General features: G+C 54.9%; 1 protein-coding gene and 2 non-coding genes across 51 annotated transcripts in view; all 3 read left to right on the forward strand.

The window, feature by feature from the left end:
• The window catches only part of PRRC2B (proline rich coiled-coil 2B), a 92,560-nt gene extending 74,353 nt beyond the window's left edge, over positions 1–18,207 (forward strand). For 11 of the 49 annotated variants that reach the window (XR_002803974.2, XR_011432702.1, XR_011432709.1 and 8 more), the window contains 13 exons: positions 371–453; positions 1,020–1,208; positions 1,354–1,551; positions 2,015–2,101; positions 2,860–2,964; positions 3,070–3,262; positions 4,197–4,294; positions 5,264–5,391; positions 5,998–6,238; positions 9,296–9,475; positions 10,127–10,218; positions 12,306–12,698; positions 13,668–14,894. Coding sequence is in view for 27 of the 49 variants with exons in the window: in XM_023629170.2 (XP_023484938.2) it covers positions 371–453; positions 1,020–1,208; positions 1,354–1,551; positions 2,015–2,101; positions 2,860–2,964; positions 3,070–3,262; positions 4,197–4,294; positions 5,264–5,391; positions 5,998–6,238; positions 9,296–9,475; positions 10,127–10,218; positions 12,306–12,387; positions 13,668–13,802 (1,811 nt within the window). In the remaining 22 variants the exon portion in view is untranslated. Of the gene's footprint in view, positions 1–370; positions 454–1,019; positions 1,209–1,353; positions 1,552–2,014; positions 2,102–2,859; positions 2,965–3,069; positions 3,263–4,196; positions 4,295–5,263; positions 5,392–5,997; positions 6,239–9,295; positions 9,476–10,126; positions 10,219–12,305; positions 12,699–13,667 lie in introns of all 49 variants that reach the window. The other 38 variants (XM_070251899.1, XM_070251904.1, XM_070251914.1 and 35 more) reach the window with 18 other exon arrangements.
• On the forward strand, positions 3,780–3,864 carry LOC111770727 (small nucleolar RNA SNORD62). Its single transcript, XR_002804133.1, has one exon. It is a non-coding gene; the product is annotated as a small nucleolar RNA SNORD62 (small nucleolar RNA).
• LOC111770728 (small nucleolar RNA SNORD62) lies at positions 8,371–8,456 on the forward strand. The gene has a single exon (XR_002804134.1). It is a non-coding gene; the product is annotated as a small nucleolar RNA SNORD62 (small nucleolar RNA).
• Positions 18,208–18,932: the final 725 nt, after the last annotated feature.

Genomic DNA, 18,932 nt, shown 5'->3' on the forward strand with positions numbered 1-18,932 from the left:
AGCTAATGAAAGTTGAGGAACACTGGCTTGGATCTTTCGAAGTCTCTGTAGAAGTAGTTGACTTAAGTGTAGGAAAGCTTCGCCACAGCAGAGGTGGTGACAGAATTCTAACAGGTGTGAGTGAGAAGTTGCTGGTCTGTTTACTAGAGCATATACTCAATGAGATAATGAGAAACACGATTATTGAAATCCGTCTGCGGGGCTTGGCAGGTTGGGTGAAGCTGTCAGACGGGCTCCTGTGTATTCAGTCTGTTCGCTAGCGTGGTGTTTGCAGGGCGGGAGGGTGGTTCTGGGCTGGGGTGGATGTGTAAGCTACACCCGTGCCGGTTGGTCCTCTGATGCTCTGGTTCTGTCTTCCTCCCTCTGGCAGCCCTCCCTGTTCAGGCCTCGAACAGTGACTCCTGGACTAAAGCTGCCACTGCCTTCAACAGTACCGAGTCTGGCTCTGCCGAGGTGAGTGGCTGCTGTACCTCTCGAGTGCTGAGTGTGTGCTTACCGTCCACGTGGCTAGCTTGTCCCGGGCCCCCTTCATCCCAGCCACCCGCTGAGCTCTCCCTCAGCCACAGCGGTGGAGCCTGGGTCAGAGGCCATTTCCATAGGCCCTGGCTCACTGCTGGTCTTCAGCCTTGATTTCTGATCTGTGTGAGGTACCTGTGGGAGAGGGAGGAAGAGAAGGATGCCCACAGAAACCCCCCTGGTAGGGTGAGCGATGAGGGCCTCTCCTCCGAACCTGGGATCAGTGGGCGCTTGGCCTGGTTTGGGTCATGAGCAAGATGAGTTTGCGGTCTCGGCCCAGGGCACCGTGTGTCTCACAGTTATGAGCTCGGGCAGGGTTGGTCTGTTTGGTCATGTGTCTTCAGTTGTCAGGCACCACTGGCAGGTCAGGACTGAAGTCAGGGTGAGGCTCTGCGAGGGGCCGGCAGTCGGGGAGACCCAACTCAGGGCCGCGCTCAGCCTCGCTTTTTGGATGGTCGCGTTTTTGAGCCTGGGGTCAGGGCTCTAACCCATTTTGTGCACAGCAGGGTTTTAAGAGCAGCCAGGGAGATAGTGGCGTTGACTTGAGCGCCGAGTCTCGAGAGTCATCTGCGACCTCCTCGCAGCGCAGCTCCCCGTATGGCACTCTGAAACCCGAGGAGATGAGTGGGCCCAGTCTGGAACCCAAGACCGACAGCCACAAGGAGCAGGCTCAGAAGCCATCTGAGCACAAGGTAACCTGCAAGTCCTGTTGACAGGGCCAGGGCCTGGGCAGAAGGGGCCCTGTCTTTTGTCCTCTTCTATTCCTGGGTGCTTAGAAGCTAGCAATTGGGGTCGTCACAGTCTGTGTGTCTAAGCCCTCTCTGCTTCTCCATCAAGGATTCAGAACAAGGCTCAGGACAGAGCAAGGAACACAGACCAGGACCCATCGGCAATGAGCGTTCTCTGAAAAACAGAAAGGGCTCGGAGGGGGCCGAGCGGCTTCAAGGGGCCGTCGTCCCGCCTGTTAACGGGGTAGAGATTCACGTGGACTCTGTGCTCCCGGTGCCACCCATCGAGTTTGGAGTCAATCCAAAAGTGAGGTTTTGACTTGTTCGCTTTCTTCCCTCCCTTTTTTGTTTTTTTGCTGGTACTTGGAGAAAAAAGAGGGGCTTAGACAGGGTGTCTCTTAGGGCAGCGAGACGGGAGCTCCGCACACTGCTGGAGGAGCTATGTTGGGGTGGAGTTGTGCACAAGGGTGCGCTTGAGCAGCCTTCTAGATTGTCCTGCTGACTCCAGCCGGGTTCTCAGGCTGAGCAGGCCGGCGATGCTCCCTTCTCTGTTGGGTCAGCCAGTGGGCATGGGCGTGGGAGAGGATGAGGGGGTGGTCATCTTGCTCATGTGCCCTAAGGAAACATCTGGCCATGTTGCTCGTGTGGTGAATGCTGCTTAGTGGAGTTTCTGAGTCACTGAGACCAGACCATACCTAGATCAATTAGTGTGCGTCTCCGCCGAAAGGCGAGCCCGGATGATTTCACTGGGCTCTCTCCCCTCTCCTCAGGACTCCGATTTCAGCCTGCCGCCTGGTTCTGCATCTGGGCCTGCAGGGAATCCAGTTGTCAAACTGCAGGAGGCCTTGGCCAGTAACGTAAGTCTGTGCTTCCACCTCCAGCTCTGCTGGGCCCGTGCTGGCAGGCCCTGGGCGAAACGAGCCTTATGTGGCTCTGAAGCCGAACCAACACCAGCTGTGGGGTCGGGCGGACCTGGGTTTGAGTCCTGATGCAGTCGCCAGCTAGTTACATGTTCTCGGGCATGTTGCTTGAATGTTCCACGCCCTGATCTTGTGACCTTAAAATGGGATAATGTGATTGCTAAGGTCTGGTTTCTTTGGTGTTCTTTGATTTTACAGTCTTCCAAGTTCTGTGGAAGCATGTGTTTGAGAATGCTGGGCTAAAGGCACTTGTTTACTCTGAGATTTCTTAGAGTCCCTGTAATATGCTGATGGGTGCTGGGCATCTGCAAGAGGAGGGTCTAGCAGTTGCATTTTCAAACATATGTTACCTGGCACCTCTTTTCCAGTTTCCTGAGGGGCTGACACAGGACTGGGGGAATCCAAGCCAGGTAGCAGGTTCCTGCGTGCTGGTAGCCAGTCATTTTTATGTTGTCGAGACATGGCTGCCCCTGCTGGAGCGCTCCCTGGGCTGTGGTGTGGAGGTGGTTTCCAGGGACTTCAGTCGAGGGAATCTATGATTCCCTGCTTGGAGGAGATAAGCTGTGGTCTCTGCTGCTGGCAGCTTCATCTTAGTGGTCTCGAGTGCATGCGGCCACAACGGAAGGTGCATTGTGACGTGCTGTCTTGTTTCCTCTGTGCCTGTGTGTGTTCCATGGTTTTTTTCCTCCCCCCAGGCTGGGTTAACACAGAGTATTCCCATCCTCCGGCGCGATCATCACATCCAGCGGGCCATCGGCCTCTCCCAAATGTCCTTCCCCACTGCTGACCTCACTCTGAAGGTAACACCAGCCCTGAGCGAGCAGCCCCGCCTACCTCCTGGCCTTAGATTTGTGCTGTCCACCGCCTCCCTGGTGGTAATTTTCATCCCTCCCTTGCTTCCAAAGATGGAGTCTGCACGCAAGGCTTGGGAAAACTCGCCCAGTTTGCCAGAGCAGAGCTCTCCAGGCGGCGCTGGCTCAGGCCTCCAGCCCCCGTCCTCTGTGGGAGCCTCCAGCGGGGTCAACTACAGCTCCTTCGGTGGGGTTTCCATGCCACCCATGCCTGTGGCCTCTGTAGCACCTTCTGCTTCTCTTCCAGGTATCTGCACTCCCCCTACCCCTGCCAGCTCAGGGAGCCTTCTCCATTCCCTCTCGCGAGAAACCCTGGATTGACAGCCCGAGCATCACCCCCGCCTTGACTTAAGGAGTGTGAAGAAGTGGGAGTTTGTGTCTAGGCTGGGTGGTTCTAGCTTCCCCTGTTCGGCAGATAATGTGCACTTCCTGCTTCCCTACTCTGGGAAGCAGGGCCAGGGGACTTGGGCGAGGTGCTCCCAGCTCCTGGAGAAACCTGGCTTTGAGTCAGACCCGAGTCACGTGCAGGGCTGTGCGCCTCATTCCTGCCCGCGAGTGTGTCTGCCCTCTGGGCTGCGGCTCCCTCTGTTAAATGGGAAGAGGGCGGTGGTGGCGCTCTGTGTGGTGGCCGCGCTGAGGAGAGGAGGTGGTCCCTAGAGAGTGCTTTGCATCCACCGAGCTCTCCACAATTGATAGCCATTTTTATTGCTCTGTTGGTGCCCCAAGGGAAGAAGATGGGGTTTTTGAGGGCTCAGCTGCCAAAGTCTCAGTGATGCAATTCCAATAGATCCTTCTGACCCTCCACTGTGGACTCAAAGCAGGGAGATGAAGAGGAAAGTGACTGAGAGACCAAGGCAGCCCTCAAGTAGAGTGCGGCCCCCTCCTGAGCGTGCGGAGCAGGGGGCCAGTGGTTGGTTGAGAAGGGTAGGCTGGAGCCCGCTACCCTTGGGCCCTGAGCCGCTGCCTCCCCAGGTTCCCTGAGGGATGAGGTAGGGGTGTCAGCGGCGGGCGTGGTGCTGCAGGAGCACAGGCCCAGCAGCAGGGGACTGAGCACACTGTGCACGCTCCTTCCCTCCCACTGATTCCCCAGGAAAACGTGCACTTGTAGAATGTCCCCTAAAGGGTCACTCAGGAGCAGTGGACTTGATCCTGTTGTACCTCCTCTCGGATTCTGTTTCCAGGCAACCACCTGCCACCTCTGTACCTAGATGGCCATGTGTTTGCAAGTCAGCCCCGGCTGGTTCCTCAAACGATACCTCAGCAGCAGAGTTACCAACAGGTGACGACAGCAAGCAAGGGGCCCGGTGGGGTTGGGGGTGCAGCACACAGCGTGATTATTGTCTTCATTTATTTGTTCGTTGTCTGTTTCGTTTTCTGTGTTTCTCACGTGTAACACCTAGCTCCTGGCACACCACGGCAGTCAGTCCATTTTTGTTGAATGACTAAACGAGAGACAAGATAAATGGAGCTCAGTGCTCCAGACTCTGCTGGTTTTCCTTTCTCAAAGTTCCCCTTCCTGTGTCCTAGCTGGGGAATTAGCTGAAATGGAGTTCTCTTTGGTGGTCAGGTATCCTTCTGATGAAAAGAAGAAAGGCCTAGACCCCCAGGCATGGATGCATTTAGAGAGAGGTAGTTTTAGAAACCAGCAGGTGTTTGTCTTTATGCAGGATTGGCATACTTTCTGTGCTGCAAGGGGTTGATTTCTGGAAGTCTCCCTCCTGAAACTGGTGCAGGGCTTTCCAAATGGTCCAGCACCCCCACAGACCCGTGTGCCTGCACAGACCAGGACAGTGGAGCTCTCGGGGAGGAGCACTGCTCCAAGTGCAGATTCAGGGACAGAGGACTTGGCCTGGCCTCAGCCCTTTTTAAAACATCTTCTTAAATGTTGCCTGTTTAGTTGTGCAAGATTCTGATCTTCGTGTCCTTGGCTCGTACTGCAGTACTGCGTGTGCTCTTCCCCGTGCACGCGTCTGTTGACGGCTGTGTTCCTGAAACCCGTCTCTGTTGCTGAGCGCAGCTAGGATCCATTTTGGTGCTGCGCAGAGTCCAGTAGAGGAACATGCTGTGGTTGGGATGGCTACCAATGTTTTGCTTTTTCCTGAGAGCAAGGGAAGCACAGGATGTGCCCGAATGTGCATGTTGGGCAGTGTTCCAGCTGCCTTGCAGAGGGGCCGGGGCGGTGGACGGTGGGTGACGGAGAACCCGCTGGGAGGGCACGGTCGTTAGCTCCCTGGCTTCCCGTCCGCAGGCTGCCGCTGCCCCGCAGATCCCCATCTCCCTTCACACGTCTCTTCAGGCTCAAGCGCAGCTCGGACTGAGGGGCGGGCTCCCCGTCTCCCAGTCTCAGGAGATCTTCAGCTCCTTACAGCCCTTCAGGTGAGGTGCGAGCGCTCGGGGCTGGCAGCTTGCACGCAGAGGTTCAGACCTTCGTGGCCTGTGGGTTTGTTCCTTTTGTCCTGCTGCTGTTGTGCACGCTCTGCTTTCAGGGGCTGGGGGAGCTCAGTGATTACGGTTCATTATTCCCTGTTTTGCAGGAGCGGCCATGGGTTCGACTGGGCCTTGCTTTTCTTTCTGTGTCCTTCTGCCACCTTTCCTTCTCTTCACCTCCTCTCTTCTCCCCCTCCTCCCTTCTTTCCTCCTTCCCACCTGGGACGTGCTCTTTCAGTGTGTCTGGCGTCCTGTGGTTTGGCATCACATAGGGTTTCCTGTCCTTGTGCAGTCTGGATGTGTCCATGTGTTTAGTCCTGTGATGTGCAAACTGTGCTCCGTAGACCAGCAGCATGAGCATCATCTAGGGGCTTGTTGTAAATGCAGATTCTCAGGCCCCGTCGCAGACCTTCCGAGTTACAATCTCCGGGATCCGGGAGCGGGGCCAGCAGTGTGTGTTTCAGCAAGCCCATCGGGGGTTCTGATGCGTGCTCACGTTTGAGATCCATTGTGTACTCACATACCTGACGCCGACTGTCTGTCTGGCTTTTGCAGATCTCAGGTGTACATGCACCCTAGCCTGTCGCCGCCCAGCACCATGATCCTCTCTGGAGGTACAGCCTTGAAGCCTCCGTACTCGGCATTCCCAGGCATGCAGCCCTTGGAGATGGTGAAGCCCCAGTCTGGCTCACCCTACCAGCCCCTGAGCGGAAACCAAGCCCTGGTCTACGAGGGCCAGCTCGGCCAGGCTGCCGGTCTGGGTGCCTCACAGATGTTGGACTCCCAGCTCCCACAGGTCGGGAACACAGTCACTGCCCCCTAGACACTAGACTTCTTTTCCTTCATGCTGTTTGTAATCCTGACTGGTCCTCGGGCTGCCAGAACCAGGGCTAGATCTTCCACCTGTTCAGAATAGTCACGTCGCCTCTTCACCCCGGGACAGGCTGTCGCCTCAGAGCACTGCTGCCTCTGCAGCCTCTCCCCCCGCTCTCAGACCGTGGGGCTAGGGGAAGCAGGGAGTGACCTCTTGGCATACTCACTGATGCTTCTAGACCGCTCTCCCTCCCTTCTCCTTGAGACCCCAGCTTTGAAGCCCACACCGAGCTGGCCTCCGTGTTCCTGTGCACCCGGTTCTGAGTCCAGTGTTTGGTTCTGCGTCTTCCTCTCCCTTGACCCGTCGGCAGTGTTGGACGGCTTGAGGGTCACTCGCCTCAGTCCTTTGAGCCCTGGCTCAGTCTCTCCAGCATGGCTCCTGTTCTGGTTCTCGGTAGTTTCGATGTCTACATAGATGACACCCCCGGGTCTCCGTCCCCATTGGCTTTGTCCCCCAGTTATGTGGCCTCGCCACCGGGGCTTGGCTCTGCCCACACTCCCGTCTGGACCGGTCACTGCCAGTAGCTGTACCTCTTCCATCATTTCAAGTTGAAGGGTCCTACCCGGTCAGTACCTCTGAGTTTTCTGACTTGCTTTCTCTGCTCACCCAACTCCAGCCACCTCTCTATCGTCCCTCCCTTGACTGTGGGCTCGCTTCCCTCCTTGGCCTGGTTACCAGAGCCAGCAGAGCCTCCCCTCCACATTTGCCCCAAACCCCGCCCTCACCTCCATTCATCCTGGTTAAATCCCGTGTAGCCTCTGCTCCAGCTGTCTGACCAGAGAAAACAGACCCTCGTTTAGGCTGGACTCGGGCTGAATGCGACCTTGCTCCGACAGCCCACCTCAAGTGGGTCTGGGCGCCTCCCTGCACTCGGGCCCAGTCCCCTGCCCTCTTGGTGGCTGGTGCAGACTCGCAGCTTTCTCTGCATTGCTTTCTACCCCACTGATCTTGGTTCTGTGTCACCAAGGAAATAAAAGTAGTGAAAAAAAAAACCCCAGAGAACTTCTGCAAGCTCCCACCGCCTCTTCTCTTTACCCGTGTGGGCTGTTGCCCTGCATCCGGTGTAGGCCAGCTGTGCGCTCTGCTCTGGCACCCCTCCTTCCCACCTGCTCTGGGCCAGGCTCCAGCACGTCTCCCTCTTTCCTGCCTCAGTGTCCTTTCCTGTCAGCACACAAATGTGCTACAGTGCTGCCCTCCTGGTATGAGAGTCTCTGATTACATGCCTGCCTACCCCTATCCTTCCTCTTTTTAAAAAAAGCAAAACTTGAAGGATGCAGTAGATTCTATGTTGCCAAATCCGATGGTTCGTTCTTCCCACTCCTCCTGCTGGCCCATAAGCGGCATCTGACCGCTGATCACCCTTTCCCCCTTGAATCATGCTCCTCTCGCGGTTGTGAGGACTCTGCTCCCGGTTTTCCTTCTGCCCCGCTGAAGCCCTCTTCCTTGGTCTCCTCGGCTCTTTCCTCCTTGCCGCCCCCCGCCCCATCAGTAATGTCATGTTCCCCCTGGGTTCTGTCCTCGGCCTAGAAATAGTCTGATCCATTTCTCTCAAATTTATGTCTTCAGCCCAGATCTGCCTCCTGGACCTGAACTCCAGACCAGTGGGCTGCCCAGCATCACTATTGTTATGTCTTGTGGGATCTCACACTGAGCATGTGCAAACATCATGTCCAAAACGTGATCTTCCTCGCAGTCCTGGTTGTCCAGCCACACTATCTTGGGGCCCTACTTCCCCTCACACCCTCTCTGCTCCTTCAGCAGAACCTGTTGGCTCTACCTTTGGAAAGTATTCAGAATCCAGCCATTTCTCATCCCCTCCACCCACTACTTTGTCTGGGTGATGCAGGAGCTCCTGCCTGATGATCCTGCTTCTGCTCTTGGGCCCTGACCGTCTGTTCTCAACGCATCAGGCAGGGTGCCCCTTAAAACACAAGTCAGCTTATACTATACCCAGAGCCTGCGCTCCGCGGGTGGCAGCACTGTCCTCATCTGCATCCTGCACCATGTTGTGTGCAGGGGGGAGCACGGGGTCTTGAGGTTCTGGCTGCCGCATGTCTCAGTGATGCAGTTCCGATAGATCCTTCTGACCCTCCACTGTGGGCTCAACAGCAGGGAGATGAAGAGGAAAGTGACTGAGAGACTAAAAGTGGCCCACCCCGTTCCGCTGTCCCAAGGGTCTCCAGGCCCCCCTCCTTCCTGTCACCCGTCTTGTTCTGGACTTTAGAAGTGGTCACTTAGGCCTGCGGGCGTCCCCCCGTTCTCCTGTCGTAACATGCTTCAGAAGGATCCAGGAGGCTCCCTAAATCCCAGAACCCACTTGCGTCGTGTTTTCTCCCACCTTAGACACGAAACAGTGAAGGTGTTTTCCCATTCTGTGCTACACAAAGGGCTGCAAAGATGCCCTTCCTGTGCAGCTCTCAGCTTAGATGTTAGTGCCTGAGAAGCCTTCCTGACCTTCCCTGACGCTTCTCCCCCGCGCCCCCCACCCCCTGCGCACAGGGTTTGCTGCCCACACTCCGGCACCGTTTCTGTGTCCATCATGTCACTGCGCTGTCATCACCATTTCCCGGTCTGACAGTGTCCTGGTGCTTCCCAGCATATAGCGTGCCTTCAGTAAACCTTTGTTGGATGAAAGCAAGAGGGGCCGGGGAGACACGACCCTTTGTGAACTCAGAGAGGAGCCGCACGCTTACACCGTGAACTCCTTGCAGTGTGGCGCCTGCCCGTTGTCTCATCACCTGCTACACACCAGTGATCAGACCTGCCCCCTGCCATCGAGAGTGTAAAATCTAGGGTCATCTCTGCTGTACTCTAATAGAGACCTAGGATCTTTACTGTTGTGCAAAGGCCCTGCTTTCATTCCTTTGAAATAAGAATCTGAAGTATAACATATAGTCACTCTTGGATGCATGTATAACCAGTGGTTTGTGGCTTTCTCCCCAACGTCTCTTCCTCCTCCTGACTGTCCCTGTCGTCCAGCAGCTGACGATGCCGCTGCCAGGCTCCCAGTTGCCCCTGCCTCGGTATGGCTCTGGGCAGCAGCCCCTGATTCTGCCACAGTCTATCCAGCTGCCGCAGGGGCAGAGCCTCTCTGTCGGGGCCCCCCGAAGAATTCTTCCACCTGGGTCCCAGCCTTCGGTCCTTAACACCAGCAGAGAGGTAAGGATGACGTCATCCCGCTGTGATCCTGGGGACAGTCATTGTCTTATCAGCCCTTTCTAGCTAGTCAGGAACCACTGTTATGGCAGAAGATGCCAGAGGTCTGGGGTACAAGCTCCTGGCCTCACCACGCCACTGATTTCCTACTTGTTGCAAAGTCCTCTTGGGATCCTATGACAGGAACAGGGTTCGGGGGTATGCTAGCAATGTGTGCAAGCTCGGGTGTGTGTGAAACCGCAGGGCAGAAAGGGAGGTGTGTGTGATTGACGCCCGAGGGCCAGCACGGCCTGGGAAGCATCTGTGGAGGCCGTCTCAGATCAGGTCCCAGAGATCCTGTTAGCATAAGCCTAGGGCTGGGGTCCAGGGGTTCTGCTGAGGATGGCCTCTGGGGTAAGGAGGTAATGTTCGCAGCACTGCCAGTGCCCTGTGGTGGTGCACAGTCCGCTGTCCCATCCCATCCAAAATAGAACAAAGACACGTCACAGCTCCTGCTGCTAACGAAACGGGGTGGGAGGGCAGCTTGCCTTAGAAGATGCCTCTTTATCAGAAATTCTCAGGGGCTCTTACTGGCTTTGCCCATGGTGGTTCCGCGAGGGTCAGGCTGTCTCCAGGGCCATCAGGTGACAGCTGGTTACCTCTTGGTCTCTCTAGTCCTCTCAGATGGAGATGAAGGGCTTCCACTTTGCCGACAGTAAACAGAATGTTCCTCCAGGAGGCTCTGTGCCCTCACCGCAGGCCTACAGGTAAGAAGGGCCCTGGGAGTCGGATGCTGCATAGCTGAGCGCTCGCTGTAGGTGCGACTCGGCGCTTCAGAGGAACCCGTGGGGCCCAGGGAGGACAGTGGAAGGGCACTGAGGCTGGTCCCCTTTGTAAGCCCATGTGTCACTGTGAAGTTTCAGTGCTGGGACACACTCGTGTTTTAGTTAACCACAGGAAAAGCAGCAATTGGGAGAGTGGTTTTGTTTTTAACCATCGTCATCAGATGCTCTGGACTGGGGAGCTTTTTGGAAAGGCAGGAAAGGGAACGGCTAACGTCAATAATGTCAGAACCGACGCTGACTACTCAGAGCTTCCTCACCGGACTTTCAAAAAGGATTCACTGGCCAAGAAGCCACGCACCCCAGAAGGTTCCTTTCCCAGGGGCAGCTTTTCCCTGGACGGGCCTCTGAGCCTGCCAGGGCTTGTGGGGCCGTGCCTTACATACTACGAACTGCCACCTCTTCTTTGCTTCCTCTGTGTCTGTCTCTGCTTCCAGTAACTGTCCCAGGGCCCTCAGTTGGGTTCGGAGGTGGCTTTGTACGAGTTATTTCGTGGAGTGACTTATATTAAAAAATGAGAGAACCTCTGGTTCTGCTGACTTTTTCACCCCTAAGGAAGATGTGCTGGACAGGAAGGCGCATGCTCTGGCTGTGGGCCCAGGGGTGGCACAGTCCACTCTTGTTAACATGTGGGAGATTCCTGGCGAGCCCTCCTGTCTGCACATGAGTAGAGCAGACGTGCTGACTTGCAGTGCCTGTGAGGTCGACAGCGCAGCTGCGGAGCACCATGAAGGCCTGACCCGCTGAGGAGCCCTCTTCCAGTCAGATCACCTCACCGTCTCTGCGAGTCGTTCACGCTGCCCGCGATCGCTCTGCCCAGCTGGTCTGGGGGTGTCCAGGCCGAGGCCTCTCCTGTCACATCGTTCTCTACTTCCCACTGCATTTCCAGAGAAAGGGATTTTTGTGACATTTCCCCGTTTCATCATCTTTTCTGTTGTTTTCAGTCTCTTGACTTCACTTATTTTTGTTTGTTAGTTCTGTTGTCTGACTATTTTTCACATAGGCCAAAACAACAGAGCTGGAAGGAAAATATATAAGGAGAGCAGTACAGAACAATGCGTACAGTTTGGAAGAAAGAAGGAAGCTTCACGTAGAGCCGGATGCTGCCACAGGCAGACTCCAGCAGCACCTGGCCCCACAGCGTTCCTCAGAGCTGCGGCCAGAGCGGGAGGCTCCCGTAACAAGAGTCGTCTGTGTCCGTTTGGTGTAGGAATGGCAGCAGCTTTACTCTTTGGAGAATATTTAGGAAGTATAAGCCTTAACTAGTAGCCTTTGTTTTGTTGGTGTGTTAGTAGGGTTGGGAAAATCAGTGTAGTTTTACAGAGCAGCGTTTCCCAAGTTTTCTGGAAACAACCTCTGAGGCATGCCCTGCCAAAAAAGGGTTCCCTGGTCACATCCTTGGGGGCATGCTGTACCTGAGACAGCTTGTTGGGAGTCGTCGTGCTCCTCAGCCTGGCGTCTACACGGCCTCCCTGTCGAGAGTCCTGTTCAGCTCGGCACACAGCACTTGCCACGCGTTTCTTGACCACAGACTCTTTTCTCACATAGCGCCTGATTAACACCCCTGAGAACTAGTGTCTCGTCAATGGAACAAATTTAGAAAGATGTTCTACATTTTTGTCCCTCCTGGTATCTCTCTCTACCACCCCCTCCCCCCCAAATGAAGACCAGAAAAATATTCGGCATAATTCTCATGTCAGGTTTATAGACCTTTTTCTGGGTCATAGAATCACGTTGCTCCAGACCCTCCAAACCCTGAGAGATGGTTAGTGTCCTCCGTCCATCCGGTCGGTGTCTGCCCACAGTGGGAGCCTCGGCCTCTGTCCCTTCGGGTGTGCCTCCGTGAGCTGTGTTGGCGGCGCCAGGGCAGGCCGTGCTGACCGCCGTGGCCCTCTGCACTCCGGTGCTGCGGTCCTTGTCTCCGCTGCGGAGAGGTCTGCGCCGCGTGCTAGGCTTGACTCCGTTTCTGTGGTGACGCGTGTGTTCTCACCCCCTGCCTTTGGTTTTTTCAGGCCTAGCTCTGCTAGCCCCAGTGGGAAGCCCTCTGGATCAGCAGTTAACATGGGCTCTGTGCAGGGACACTACGCTCACCAGGTAGAAGATGGCTTTCCAGCCCTCCAGCCCCGGACGCTTAGGCCCGTCTCCAGGCGCCAAAAGAGAGGGGACGGTCCAGCCCATTTGAGCACAGCTCTCAGACAGAGACGTGCCCTAGCGCTTAGAGCATGGCGCCGGGAGCCGGGCAGCCCGAGTCCCTCCTGGCGAAGGCATTTCTCCTCTTGACGGGCGTCTGGATCCTTCCTTGTCCTGCAGAGAAGGGAGGATGCGGATTCCTCTGAGGAGGTGACGCCAGAAGGTGGACTATCCCTGCTAGTGATTTGGGCTGTGAAGGCGCTGGACGTGGTTAGGTCTGTGGGTCAGCTCTGGAAGCCGGGGCGTGTGTGCGCGTGTGTGTGCGCGGTGTCACTCCAGTGAGTGCTGTGTCTCGTCTTGGTCCTCGGCCGGGTGGGGTCACAGATGCAGTGGCAGTTCCCCATCGTATGATGCCAGGGATGTCTCAGTGCCTTTGCCTGCAGGCGCTGCTCTCTCCACAGTGCTCCAGAACTCGATGGGGCTGCAGAGCTCAGACACGGCAGGCGAGGGTTTTAGTAGAACAGGATTCCTGGCCGGTGAAGGCGGAAGGTTGATGGCTCGTTTCACTCCTCCTCACTGGGCTCCCCAGAGGGTCACTCCTTGGATTGCTTGGACTGAGCTTCTAGGGCTTTCTTCCAGAGTTCACCCCACTGTGTGAGGCAGGATCGAGGCTGGTCACTCTGTGACACGCTCCGCTGTGCAGAGTTGCAGACTGATGGGACCCTGACTGGGGATCTCAAACAAGGGTCCTGGGGGAAGGTTTCCACAGAGTGGGGGTCGGGAAATGGAAGGGTCTGGGAGAAGCAGTCCGCCGCGTGGCCCCACGCCCCTTGTGCAGACAGTCGGGGGTTCTGAGCTCATAGGCTGCGCTGGGATCTGCTCGGGGCATTTTCACCTTGGGGCGTGGGGTGCACTGATTTGAAAAGGTTCTTCCCATCGGCCTTGGATGTGCTGCTCCTGCAGAGGCCCCTGGGCATCGCAGAAGCCTTCCCGGAGGGAGTACCCAGTGCCTCCCTGCCTCTCCGAATCACTGCACTCAGTGCCCGTGGGAGGGAGCAGAGCAGCCTCATGCCAGTGTCCTTCCTAGGAGAGTTACTTCTAAGGTCCTTCAACCAAAGGATGGCCTTCTTAGCGTAGCTTTTCTCTGTGACTCAGGAGCAGGAAGCGGGTGGTGGGAACTATGTATCTGGACAGGTGTTCCTGACTCAGGGTAACTTTCTTTGTCCCCATTCATCTGTCCAAAGGCAAAGCAACGAGTGGATGAAAAACCCAGCCTGGGAGCCGTGAAACTGCAGGAGGCTCCTGCGGCCACCTCCCAGATGAAGCGGACCGGAGCGATCAAGCCTCGGGCAGTGAAAGTGGAGGAGAGCAAGGCCTGAAGGTGCTCGGCCACACCTCGCCCGGCGTGAGGACAGTGCCACCGCTCGGCCTCTGTGCAGCCTGATGCCCAGGAGTGTCCCCAGGCCCCCGTCCAACCACCCGGCCGGACTCAGATCTCCCTTCTCTTCTCCACTCCTGAAAGCTCCATTGTCCAGCCAGCTTGCACCGTGGATTTACGGCATTGACCTGCTTGCTTTAGTACGAAACAAACAAACAGATGAGCAAACGACTCCATTCCCACCTCCTTTCCACCTGCCCTGGAGTGACTGGAGCCTCGTGCAGTGCAGCTTCCCCACCCTCCTGCCTCTCCTGGCCCGCTCCGCTCCGCACCGCCGGGCACCTTCTCAGCAGTGCTTCCTGCCCTCCCGGCCCTCTGGGCCCCAGGCACAGTGATTTGGCAGCAGGGTCATTTTAATTTGAGGCTTTTTATTTTAAAAAGCAGCTAAGGTTTTGTCAAAGGAGAAAGGAAAGGAAAACAAAAACACAAGCTACGTCTGTACAGCTAAACTTTTCTACTTTGTTCTCCATCCTCTCCCTGACCCCCACTTCTGTTTCTGGTAATTTCCTTTCATCTCTCTCCTGTTTAGTTTTATACATCACTGCGATACCTTAAGAGCTGACTCAAGAATGCGTCTCCTCCTGCTCTCAGTTGGTTAACCTTTGAGAGTTCTTGCAAAAACAAGTGGAGGGTGCTAACATCCCCCTCGTGAGCACTCTGATGGCCAGCTACCTGCTGTGGGAGGCGAAGGAGCAGGCGCCTCAGTTGGGTTCCACGCCCTGGGCTGATGAGCACAGGGAGCTTATGGGCAGCCCAGTGAAGATGATGACATTTTTTAGCATAAGAATTACACAGAATTTCTGTCCTGGACTCTTCTAAAGCCAGTGGATACGCTGACTGCTGGGCACCCAAGATGAATCATGGAGATTTAAAGTCACTGGTGTTTTCTAGTTTGGCCTGGACGGGGCCAGCTGACCGCACCATAACCCCATCTGTGTCCCTGCTTTGGGGCTCCAGCCCCTCTAGGGGCTGCTGTTTTACACATACTCCCATTCCTGGAAGCCTTCCAAAATACACCCTCCTCCTCCTTCCTGTGCCTGCCTCTTAATCCTCTGGATCCTCCTGTCCCTCCGACTCTCACGCAGCTGGTCACTAGAAACCACGAGGTTTTTCCACGTGGTGACTGGAGTGCACAGACTGTTGTTTGGTGGGTCTTCAGCAGAGGCGTGTTGTCCGTGGGGCTGCTAGGAGGGCTTTCTTTTTCTCCTTCACTCCCAGCAGAGGCCCAGCTGTTGGGACAGAGGGCCCTGAGCTGCACAGTGGTTATCAGTCTTTCCAGATGCTTGGGGCAGGGTCCAAGGGGAGGATGGATTGCAGGGTTGACCGTGGTTCCCAAAAGCCTGGGCAGCCTCCGAAAAATGATAGCCTCTCTAGTCTGCACAGCCGCCTCTAGCAAAGCGTTTGTGTGAGCCATTTTATGCTGGTTTTTCTGTTGTTTTTCAAATAAGAACTAGAAGGAAATCATCCCAGATTCTGTCATTCCACGGAAAGGGGAGGGGAAATTTCAAGTTTTGCACATGCTCTTCAGAGTAACTAACCGGCCATCTACTTAAAGGAGCTGCTGTCTGCCACCGCTGGTGGTCCCAGGGAAGGCCTGGCTCAGAGGACGAGCAGTAGCAGGCAGGGATGTGCCCTGCAGAGTCCACCCTCGGTGTCACCGTGGGTGTGTGACAGTCGCTCAGGCTGTGGTTCTAAGCTCTGTGTAGTGTGGAACATGGGGAAAGAGGCGCCTCGGGAACCGCTGGGGTAACTCCTTGTTGCTCTGACTGCTTTGAGGAAGTGGGGAAACAGCCTCCTAGCAGGGTGCCAGGTGTCGTCTGGAGAGGGCCGTGCTCTTGAAAGATGCTTTCCTGCTCAGTCTGTAGCTCTCAGCATCCCCCTCTGGCCTCCACCCGCAGACCCCATTTCTTACCAGCTTGACGTTTTTTTCTTTTTCATCCCCTGAATCTTTACTCTGAAGGCTCTTCTCAAGGAGCTGCCCGCTCGCCTGCCATGTGCTCACCTGCTCTTCCCCTCTTCCCGGGCAGCGTCTGACTGCAGCTCCACTCCCTCCGCCTGCCTCCATTGCCCTGCTGCCCCCGCTGGGCCACACACGGCCCGCTGCCTGCACGCTTAGGACCACGGCCAGACCCCTCACCTAGGTCCAGTGCACGTTGTCTGTCAAAAGGAAAAAAGATTTTCTCACTTGGAAATTGAACAGAACAGTCCTGGATGCTGTTACAAACTCAAGATGTACCCTTCAGGTGAACCTGCCGTCAGAGTGACAGTACTTCCTGTTTGAGAAAAATAAACACAAAAGGGTCACCTGTTCTCCAGCCCCTTTCTCTATCTCTGTATCCCCCCTCCCCAATAAAAACAGAAAACACTAGAATTTATTTATATGTATTGATGTTGTAGGTCTAGGTGGAAACAAGTAAATGTTTCACTGCTCTATTTATATATAATGTCTGAATTGTTCTGTGCAGGAAAGGCCAGGAAATTGCATGTGAAGTTCAGTGCGTTCACCACCTCCATGTGCCCGTGCTGCGGTCTCTTTCCCGCTAAGATACAGATGTTAAATTGGACTGTGGGGGCAGAGGGCAGGTCTCGGGCCTGGCCAGCACCCAATCCCTTCCTTGGTCTGATTAAATACAGTTTTTAGTGCAGAGATGTTTTAAGGTGCAATATCTCTCTTCCTTTCATGTGGTTTTAGAGCCAAGCTCAAGGTAATAGGACTAAGGGTTTTGTTTTGGTTTCAAACCCCATCAGAGTGCAAATCCATGCAGAGACCTCTGCCAGGGTCCGTGGGGCCTTTGGCACAAACAGGTGAAGACCAGCACTTAACCTTTCTGCTGCTGAGATGGGGGCGAGGGGTGTCAGAGCCCCCTCTCACTGCACCTTTGCTTGCTAAAATCACCCTCCCTTCTAAAGTTGGCAGCTTTGCCCTGGCCATTGATGGTGCAGCCCATTGCTTGGCAACCAGTGACCCTGCAATAGTGTCCCTCCAGTGTCAACTACTTGGGGGTGAAATCCCAGAGTGTGGGCTTGTGTATCCGAGAGGCATCGTCCACCCACTGAAGACTTCTCTGCCAGCTGTATTTGGTCTGGTTTTCTTTACTGTTGCTTCCCCTTTTTTATCCACATTATTATTGTTTTCAAACTTGGAATTCCGACACTTCTGGCTCTAGCTTCCTTAAGGGAGAAAACAAAGGATGACTCTTAAACGTACAGAAAAATTGGTTCGTCTGGTTCCAAAGCCGTGGTCATTCCAGCCACTTCTAGAGATACTGGGGTGTCTTGTCATTAAATACTGGCATCAGTTCTCTCCAGCCATGCCCTTGCCCTCCTGTCTTCTGGATCTGCCTTCTGGATGGTTGATGAGGTTTGTGACTGATGCTCAGAGCCTTAGGCTGAGGGTGTGCCCATGGCCATGTTCAGAACTGGCCCACTGAGACAGGCAGTGTGTGGCAGACTGGTAGAGCCCCTCCCTGCTGTCTGGTTCCCCTCTGCTGAGTAGCTGCATGTTCTCTCTCCAATCTATATTTGTCCCTTTTCACTTCTTGCAGAGCAAGCCTGGGTTAGAAGGTCTGTTGGAAACGGCCTTCAACAACCAAGGACACTAGTGTTTGTGCTTTGTTGTGTTCTGTGATGAATGGGAAATGCGGACCTCCAGAAAGCCAGCTCTTCCTGTTTGAAAATGTGAGATGGTTCTAAGACAAACAGACCCCCGGGACAGGAGCAGCTCAGTGTTGGGGTCAGACTCTGTCCCCCGCCGTGCTCTCCCCGGAACCACCAGCGCATACCCGGCTAGTGATCTTCCAGGCGCATCTGACCTGCTGCTCACCAGTTCTCCACCCCGATTGGGTGGCCTCCAAGATGGTAGCACGTCCCCAGGGCCCTGTCTTCAGCATGTTACGAAGCCTTGGAGTGGGAATTTCTATTAAGGCTCTGTGGATGACTTTCTTACATTGTTTAAAGGGGTTACTGTACTCTAAGCTTTGGACCTCATGCCTTGCATAGTAAAAGGGGTTTGGGGTTTTCTTGAGAGGATTGTGTTTTGTTGTTTCCTTTTGTTTTTATTTTGGCCTTTCCTCTCTTCGTCTCCACGTAGACCAGATATTTGAAAGGGCAGACGATGGCTAAAGGTGTAACGTGCAGCTTGTTCATACGTTATTTTGGGGATGCTTTTACCTTGGATGGGAAATGGAATCATGGATTCACCGGGCCGTGGCGGCACACTCACCCTTCGCCCTTTCCCTCCGGTTCAGTACCTATTGTTTCTCCTTTCAAATATGTGATTGTACTAGCTCTTTCCATATGAAAGAATTCTCCTTATTTAAATAAAAAAAAAAAAGTAAAAAAAAAAACTAAAGCTGAACTTGCTTTCTCAGGCCGTGTCCGTCGATTCTCTGTCGTTTCACTGGACAGACTGACAGATGGAAGCCTTTGACTCTTGAGGGTCAGTTTCCCTGGAGATTAGGGGTGACTTGGCTGAAATGCCTTAAAGCAACATGGGGGAGAGGAGATTGAAACCTGTGGTTAAGGTGCGTCTTCCAAGTGGGTTGTTGGCATAGCAGTCCCCACCCTCTCGTCACCAGTGGATGTACTGAGGGTGTGCGACATCTGTGTGCCCTCCACTCCCGCCCCCCACTTCACCTGAGAAGTAGGTGCATCCGAGGAGATGTGATTGATTTGTCGTGTTTTGTTGCCACTTCTGGTGTCCCTTCTGCTGGAAGTAGGAGAGGATTATGCTGCATTTGCAGGTGGGAAAGAGGAGCAAGCCAGGCGTGGGGCATTGAAGGGTCAAGGGTTTGCGTTTGGGTTCAGGCGGCAGTTCTCAGTTGTGCCGCCTCCTGGCTGTGTGACCCTGGGAAAGACTTCACTCCTCCCAGGCACAGTTTCCTTAAAACGTGGATTGTAACAGTACCTACCTCATGCGGTAGTGAGGATTCAAAGGGGCAGCGCTTAGCATAGCGCTGGACACCACTTAGAAGTTATCCCCAAGTAAGTTTAAGTGTTTCCATGAGGAAGCCGGCCCGCCCTGTCCTTCTGAGCCTCTTGACTGTGGGAGAATGGGACCGGGCCCATGCTG

Source organism: Equus caballus, chromosome 25 (genome assembly GCF_041296265.1).
Source record: "Equus caballus isolate H_3958 breed thoroughbred chromosome 25, TB-T2T, whole genome shotgun sequence".
NCBI lineage: Eukaryota > Metazoa > Chordata > Mammalia > Perissodactyla > Equidae > Equus > Equus caballus.